This window comes from Diceros bicornis, chromosome 26, assembly GCF_020826845.1.
Source record: "Diceros bicornis minor isolate mBicDic1 chromosome 26, mDicBic1.mat.cur, whole genome shotgun sequence".
Lineage (NCBI taxonomy): Eukaryota > Metazoa > Chordata > Mammalia > Perissodactyla > Rhinocerotidae > Diceros > Diceros bicornis.
In genome coordinates this window covers 28,013,082-28,021,371 of record NC_080765.1, presented here as the reverse complement: position 1 = coordinate 28,021,371, position 8,290 = coordinate 28,013,082, and the positions used below count along the sequence as shown (strand labels likewise).

General features: G+C 49.5%; 1 protein-coding gene across 1 annotated transcript; it reads left to right on the top strand.

Annotated features, from left to right (window-relative positions):
• The first annotated feature begins 4,030 nt into the window (after positions 1-4,030).
• Positions 4,031-6,788, top strand: CHP2 (calcineurin like EF-hand protein 2). Its single transcript, XM_058569843.1, has 7 exons — positions 4,031-4,288; positions 4,788-4,860; positions 4,968-5,048; positions 5,171-5,301; positions 5,486-5,547; positions 6,320-6,442; positions 6,633-6,788. Exons 1-7 carry the CDS (start codon positions 4,222-4,224, stop codon positions 6,684-6,686), a joined length of 591 nt encoding a protein of 196 aa, XP_058425826.1. The 5' UTR covers positions 4,031-4,221; the 3' UTR covers positions 6,687-6,788.
• The last annotated feature ends 1,502 nt before the right edge of the window (positions 6,789-8,290 follow it).

The following is an 8,290-nucleotide window of genomic DNA, read 5'->3' as shown; positions in this document are numbered from 1 at the left end:
TGTGAAATTGAGCATCTTTTTATGCTCATTTACCATTATATTTTGCATCTTATCCCATTTTTCCTAATAGAAATAGGTTGTGTTTTTTGTTTTTTTTGGTGTTTTGTCATTTTCTTTTTGATTTTTAAGACATCTTTGTATTTTAAGGAAATTATCTTTTATATAGACTGTGAATGTTTTCCTCAGTTTGTCTTTTTGACTTTGAGATATGTATATATATCTCCATATAGTGATTTTAATTTTCACACAGTCAAATTTGCCAATCTTTCCTCTATGGTTTCTACACTTTGTTTCATGTTCAGAAAGGCCTTCTCCAATTTAAGATTATACCAAAATCTAAGATTTCTTCTGGTATTGTATGGTTTCATTTTGCATTTAAACCTTTATTCTATCTGGGATTAATTTTGGTATAAGAAGACAGAGGTACGGTTTTATTTTTTTCCCCAAAAAAAACAGATGTCCCAAATGACATTTATTGAGTAATCCACATTTCCCCCACTGATGTGAAATGTCACTTTTATCACATGCCAAATTCCCACTTGTATTTGGGTCTATTTCTCACTCTCTTGCCTGTTTCTTATCTGTCTGTCTATTCCTGCATGATTACCACACAGCTTATTGTACTTTTATAATATATTTAAAAATCTGTTACAGTTAGTCCATCTTCATTATTTTTACTTTCCAGAGCTTTCCTGGCTATTCTTGGTTTTTGTTTTTTTACAGCTTTATTGAGATATAATTCACATAGCATACAATTCACCCTTTAAAGGGTACAATCAAATAGATTTAGGATATTCACAGACATGCAACCATCATGACAGTCAATTTTAGAACATTTTTATAACCTCAAAAATAATCTTGGATATTCACAGACATGCAACCATCATGACAGTCAATTTTAGAACATTTTTATAACCTCAAAAATAATCTTGTACCCTTTAGCAATAATTCTCTTTCCCACTGGCTCCCCCAACCCTAAGCAACCACTAGTCTACTTTCTCTCTATATAGATTTTCCTATTCTTGACATTTCATAATAAATGGAATCATATAATATGTGGTCTTTTGTGACTGGTTTATTTTACTTAGTATAGTGTTTTCTTTTTTTTTTTAAATAATTTTATTTATTTATTTATTTTTCCACCAAAGCCCCAGTAGATAGTTGTATGTCATAACTGCACATCCTTCTAGTTGCTGTATGTGGGACGCGGCCTCAGCATGGCCGGAGAAGCGGTGAGTCGGTGCGCACCCGGGATCCGAACTTGGGCCGCCAGCAGCAGAGCGCGCGCACTTAACCGCTAAGCCAGGGGCCAGCCCTAGTATAGTGTTTTCAAGGTTCATCCATGTTGTGGCATGTATCAGTACTTTATTCCTTTTTACGGCTGAATAATATTCCATTGTGTGGCTATACCACATTTTGTTTATCCATTCATCAGTGGACATTTGGGTTGTTTCCACCTGTTAGCTATTGTAAATAATGCTGCTACGAACATTCATGTACAAGTTTTTGTTTGAACATCTTTTTTCCGTTCTGTTGGTTATATACCTAGGAGTGGAATTGCTCATCTGGTAATTCTGTTTAACTTACTGAGAAATCTCCAAACTGTTTTCCATAGCAGCTGCACCATTTTACATTTCTACCAGCAATGTGTAAAGTTTCCAATTTCTAAACACTCTGGCCAAGACTTGTTATTTCCGGTTTTTTTGTTTTGTTTTTTAAAAATTCTAGCCAGTCTGCTGGGTGTGAAGTGATATCTCATTGTGGTTTTCTTTGTATTTCCTTGATGACTAATGGTGTTGAGCCCCTTTTAATGTGCTTATTGGCCATTTGCATATCTTCTTTGGAGAAATGCCTATTTGAGTTTTTTCCTCATTCAAAAACTGGGTTATTTGTCTTTTTGTTATTGAGTTGTAAGAGTTCTAAATTTTCCTGACTATTCTTGCATCTGCATTTTCCCAGTTGAGCCTCAGTACTGCTTCATCAAGAATAGCTAGCAACTTTTATGTAGATTAAAAGCAAAAAAACATTCGGCCTAAATCCAGCCCACCAGATGCTGCAGATGTAAGTCTCCCCAAAGCATCTCCCCTTTAAATGCCCTGACAAGAGGTGGCCACATATGTTGTGAAGTTGATTTAAACCCTACTTGTGCGCGTGAAGCAGGAACGGGTTCCCGCACAGTGCTTTCCTGTTGCCTTGTTATGGTGTGTGCATGGGAGTGGTTAATCACTCTCTGGCCTAATGTACTTTAGGGTAGCACTGACTCAGAGATTAAGACTAGAGATGCTCTTTCCAAGATCAGCAACCCAAGCTGGCCTGAGGTGATTATTGCAGCGCCCCAGGACCCATCCCCTCCTGGGTTCAGAACCTAATGCAAACTAGCTCACAGCCTGACTCACAGCTACGGACTGGAGTCGGTGCTGGGCTTCATTAGGGAGCAGCGTGGTTTCCCCACACTGAAGTCTCTGGGGGGAACTGAAAGGGAACCAAGTGGTCCTTATGCCAGTTGTTTAATCCTTGGGGGATCTGAAAGATAAGCAAGCACTTCTTAGATCAATATTTTCAAAGCTTATCTGGTACAGGCCTCTGCCTGGGGCTGGAGCACTGGCTGTTTCTCCAGCTTCTCTCTCTCCAGGGCGGGTATGAACCTGAACCCTTGTAATGAACGGCTTGTATTTTTTTTCCCCTGGGAAATTTGTGTATATGTGTGATTATGATGGGGGAACGGGGGAAAGATAGATTCAAAACCGGGCATCTGTGATACTTGTTCCTTTACAACTGAGTTTCTCAACTTTTTTTCATTATCGCTGCCACCTAAGGAGCGTTTTTAGACATTTTTTTCCCCTAACCATGCCTCTCCCATGAAATTTTAATGCCACAGAGGTAGTATGTATCTATTTATGTGCTGTATGTATATCTTGGCTTTATACATAAAAAGAATAAAATTTTTTGCCCCCTTGGGGGCAATGTGACCCCCATCGAGGATAAAGGCTTTACAATAGTTCTCAACCTGCCCCCTGGGCAGCCTTCACTGCATAAATGCAAGAGGAAGGCAGTCTAGCAGGTACTGTGAGGAGCTCATGGCTACTGCACATGAAGTATTTAGCAAAGTGCCTGGCACATGGTAAGTGCTTGAAAAAATGAGAGCTCTCGTTGCAGTTATTATTATGTTAAGCTTGGTCACAGGGATGTTTGTAACCCTCTCTCAGGCTGTGGGTTCCCATTGTCCTTGACTGGTCAGAGGTCTAAGTCATTCCCAGCCTGGCGCTTCTACCAGCGGCCCACGGGGTTCATAAGGGAGCAGCCGGGCTGGGTAGGGACTGCAGCAAGTGCACAGCCCACGATGCCCCATTTAAACACGGCAGCTCTTCCCTAGCTGCAGCCGAGTGGTGCCAGGCAGGGACGCGGGCCTATTGGTGTCAGAACTTCTGATTTCTCAGGAGACGCCAGGAATCTGGCGTTAAATCTCCTGATTTTTAAGCATTGTTTCAATTATACAACAACAATAACACTGTGTGGACCAAACAAAAGAGATGAAACCAAGACAGACAGACTTGTCCAGAGTTAGCCGTATGGCTGGATTCCAGTTCACGTCCTCCAGACCTAGTGCTCTTTCCACTTACCCAGCCCTTTCTCTAGCCTCACGACCCTCCCCACTTCACCCCTCTTCGGGAGCCCTTCCAGGCCTCTCCTTCCCGGCCTCCTGCCTGGGGAGGGGCCCCAAGGTGGCGCCATCCGGGATGGGGATGAACACGTCCCCTCCCCACCCACCATCCTTTCCCAGAAGGACTGGGATTCTGTGCCCAGATGAAGACGGTGGGGACCTCGCAGCCTTACTCGGCGGGAGCCGGGGGGATCCCCTGGGCGGGAGGGCGGGCCCTGCCGTAGCAGGTGGGGCGGGTGTCCCGGCCGAGCGTGAGAACGCGGACCCGAGGCAGGGCGGGGGCAGGCGGGGCCGGCCTCGCCCAGGCTCTGCCCGCGCCGACCTGGGACTCGCGCAGAAACACCCCGTGGTTCGCGCCGCCCCTCTGAGCGCGCCGCCCTGGGCATTGTTCTCCAGTCGCCCGGGTGGCGGGTGGGAGGCGAGGAACGCCGGGGTTCACGAGCCTGGCTTCCCGGCAGGCCGGCGCCCTTCGCCCCGGGACCAGGGGCCGGCCGCGCGTCGGGGCGGGAGCAGCGCGCCTGGTCGCGGCGCCTCGCGCTCCCTCCGGCCGCGGCGGCGCCATGGGCTCGCGCAGCTCCCACGCCGCGCGCATTCCCGACGGCGACAGCATCCGGCGCGAGACGGGCTGTGAGTGCGCCGGGGCGGGCGCCCGGGGCTGGGCCGAGGGGCTTAACTCAGGGACTCCAGCCGGGCGTCCCGGAGTAGGCGGTGGGACGAGGGATGAGCGACCCTAGAAGGTCCGAGGGGCTGGGACCGCAGCGCTAGGGGCGCGTTAACCGAGGGTCCGCGCGTGCAGGTTTGAGGCGGGTCGCGGTTCCCCGGCTTGGGCCGGGTTAATCCAGGTGCCCTCCAGCCCGGATCGGGCTGACCGCAGAGCCGGATGGTGGATGGAGAGGTTGGCTTTGGTCCCTTGGTCTCCCGGAGGGGAGCTTCCCGGTACTCGTCACGCCTCCTCCGACCCCGCCTGCTCTGCCCCCGGGTCCCCGGTCTCTCCCAGAAGCCCCCTCCACCCCGCCCACCTCCCAGGCCGCCGGGGAGGGTTTGTGGAGCGCGCCCCGGGCGCTCGGTCCAGCCGCGTCCAAGCCTCCTTGGCAGGTCACCTCTCCGCCTTCCTTCCGTCCCGCAGTCTCTCAGGCCAGTCTGCTTCGCCTCTACCACCGGTTTCGGGCCCTGGACAGGAACAAGAAGGGCTACCTGAGGTGAGCTGACCCTGTGACCTCCCACCTCTGTCTCTCTGACCCCATTCTCCTTTTTGACTCTCCGTCTTCGTTTTTGCCCTACCTGCATTTGAACTTTGACTTTCTAGCCGCATGGATCTGCAGCAGATTGGGGCGCTGGCCGTGAACCCCTTGGGAGACCGCATTATAGACAGCTTCTTCCCTGATGGGTGAGGCCTCGCTGGGGGTGGAGGGAAAAGCTTATGTGAGGGGAATTAGGGAGGAGGTTAGGGACGGAGGCAAAGGGAGGGCCAAGGTGACCACTGGCTCTGCTCCATTCCACCCCCGCCAGGAGTCTGCAAGTGGATTTCCCAGGCTTTGTCAGAGTCATGGCTCATTTTCGACCTGTGGATGATGAGGATGCAGCACTCCGGGACCCCAAGGAACCTGAACCCCTCAACAGCAGAATGAACAAACTTCACTGTGAGTTTGTAGGGACCCTCTCCAAGTGAGGTCCTGGATTTACCAAACCAGTGAGGGGCCCCAGGCACCTCCCATTCCTTTTGCCAGCCTGTTGATGACCTCTAGCCCTCCTCCAGGGTGACCTTCTGCTGGAAGAAAACCAGGGAAGACCCACCTTCCTTTTCCCCCTCCATTCTCTTCCCAGTTGCATTTCAACTCTATGACCTGGATAGAGATGGAAAGATCTCCAGGCTCGAGATGCTACAGGTTAGAAGAACACGAGGGCAAGAGATGTGATGTGTGTAGGGTGGGGTGGTTGAATGGAGTGGTTGTGGGGCATGGGGTGGATGATTGGTGGGTAGGGGATGCAGATAATTGGGGTATTGGGTGGGAAATGGGAATGGGTGGGGTTGAAGTGTGGGTTAGTTGGGAATGGGGTGGGGAACAGTTAGCTATGAGGTTGGTTCTCAACTGGGGGTGATTCTGCCCCTGGAATGACATTAGCAATATCTAGAGACATTTTTGGCTGTCACAACTGAGGGAGGGGGTGGTACTACTTGGCGTCTACGGGGCAGAGGTCAAGAGTGCTGCCAGACATCTTACAATACCCAAGATAGCCCCCCTTCCCTCCACAGCAAGGAGTTTTCTGGCCCCAAATGTTAGTAGTGCTGAGATTGAGAAACTCTGGAGTAGATGTGATGAAGTGGAGGGTGGAATTGGGGGTAGTTGGAGGATGAGGTGAGGAATGGGGTGGCAGATGGATGGAGGTTGGGTTCTAAGGTTTGGGGTTGGGTAATGAGTTTGGGTATATTGTTGAGGAGTGTGTGGGATAGTAAGGGACAGATGGGGGTTGGATTGAGAAGCAGTAGGGGAAATTACTGGGGGATATAGTGGAAAGTGATTGGGATGGGGTGAAAACTGGATGAGGGATGGATTGTGAAATTGGTAATAAATTTGCGGTGAGGTTGGCAAGGTTTGGGTGATGTTGCTAGTAGCCTCTGTGCCTCCTCTTTATGGCTGTCTCTCCCCCATCTCCCAGGTGCTCCGGCTGATGGTCGGGGTACAGGTGACAGAAGAGCAGTTGGAGAGCATCGCCGACCGCACGGTGCAGGAGGCTGACGAAGATGGAGATGGGGCTGTGTCCTTCCTGGAGTTTGCCAAGGTCAGAATGTCCCTGGGGCCTGGGGAGTTGAGAGCAGGAGTCCCTAGGACAAACTGACATGGGAAATGAAGTTGGAGGAGGGCAGAAAGAGAGGGGTTCTCAGGGAACTGTGGGGCCTTGGGGATGGGAGAGGAGGTTGGAAGCATAGAGGGTTGGAATTCAAGCCTCTTGACCTCCCATCTCCCCCCAGTCCTTAGAGAAGATGGACGTCGAGCGGAAAATGAGCATCCGGATCCTGAAGTGACCCCCTTTGTGCCTTTGGCTAGCTTACCCAGACCAGTTCTGCTTGGGATTCATCCATAGCCCCGTGGAGGCACTGCCCCAATAAACTGTGTTCTTACTTTTACACTGAACTCTGTTTAGGCCCAAGGAGAGAAAGCTAGAAGGGTATGTACTAAAGTCTAACTCATCTGATCTCAGATCTGTGAATCAGCCAGAAATCTTTTGGTTACAAGTGACTGAAAATCCAAATCAAAGGGACTTCAGTTAAAAAGGGATTTTATGGGCTCATGTAATTAAAAAGTCTGGAAGTATCTTCAGAATACTGGAAAAGTCTGGAAGTGTCTCAGGTGCAGCTGGATCCAAGGGCTCAAATGATACCATCAGGACTCAGTTATTCTCCATCTCAGCTTTCCTGAGAATGACACCAACACAAAAGAAAGCTGAGATTCTCCAACTCCTGGTATTTTCGGAGGTCAGGGAGTTCAAGGTCCTATAAAGGCTATGCACCTTTGAGGCTCTAGAAACAGCATTGGCCGGGGTGGCATATTAACCCCATTTCAACTTTTGGGATTTGATTGCAGTGTGATTCTGACAGAGGAGCATCATAGTTGAGGGAAGGGGGCGAGGGGTATTTGATTCCTTAGGGAATTTGGGGATTTTTGTCAGGATTAGCACACGGACAAAGGCTTTCCAATTGAGGGATGGTTGTTTTGTCTTTGTCCCCAATTAAAGATGGGGGTCTGGATGAAACTCAATGAGTGGCTATTGGCTATTTTTTTGCAAGCAGCGTAGGGTAAGATTTGTAAATAGAAATAGAGGGGGGGAGAGAGAGAGAGAGAGATCTTTCTTTTATCTGGTCTTTTTTCCATTGTGGTGTTTCTCAAATTTTCCTGATAGCAAATATCCCCTGATTAAAAAGTTCAGACCGAGCTGGTCCTGACGGCCTAGTGGTTAAAGTTTGGTGCTCTCACTGCTTCAGTAGCCCGGGTTCACTTTCCAGTCATGGAACCACACCACCCGTCTGTCAGTTGCCATGCCGTGGCGGTGGCTCACGTAGAACCAGAAGGACTTACGACTAGGATATACAACTATGTACTGGAGGGGAAAAAAAAAAAGAGGAAGATTGGCAGCAGATGTTAGCTCACAGCGAATCTTTCCCTGCAAAAAAAAAAAAAAAGTTCAGACCCTTTGGTCCCATGTGAGAGCTCATAAGTCTCCAGGGAAATCTCTGTTTTTAACATGTGATTCTGATGTTGGAGGTCCAAGGACCAAACTTTTAGAAACATTGACCTAAAGCTTCTGGCCAGGCTCCTGGTGACAGCTGTCTATAGGGTTCTCCAACATCCACAAAGCACCGGGCATAGCCCTGGCCCGTAGGCTCTCAGGAAGAGCTCCCATCCGTTCCTGCCCACACCTGCTCTGTGCCAAAGATGGTGCTCCTGGAGGGCCCAGGGGATCCCCAAGACCACTCCCTGTCCTGGTGGATGGGGGAGCAAACTGCCCCCACCTTTGCGCAGCTTGAAAGCCCCCTGATCCTGCCCAAGTTTAGGAGGTTGGAGCCGTTTGTCGTGCAGCAGGGAGGAGCGTCTGGCTGCTGTGGAAGAAGCTGTTCAAACCCCACCCTCT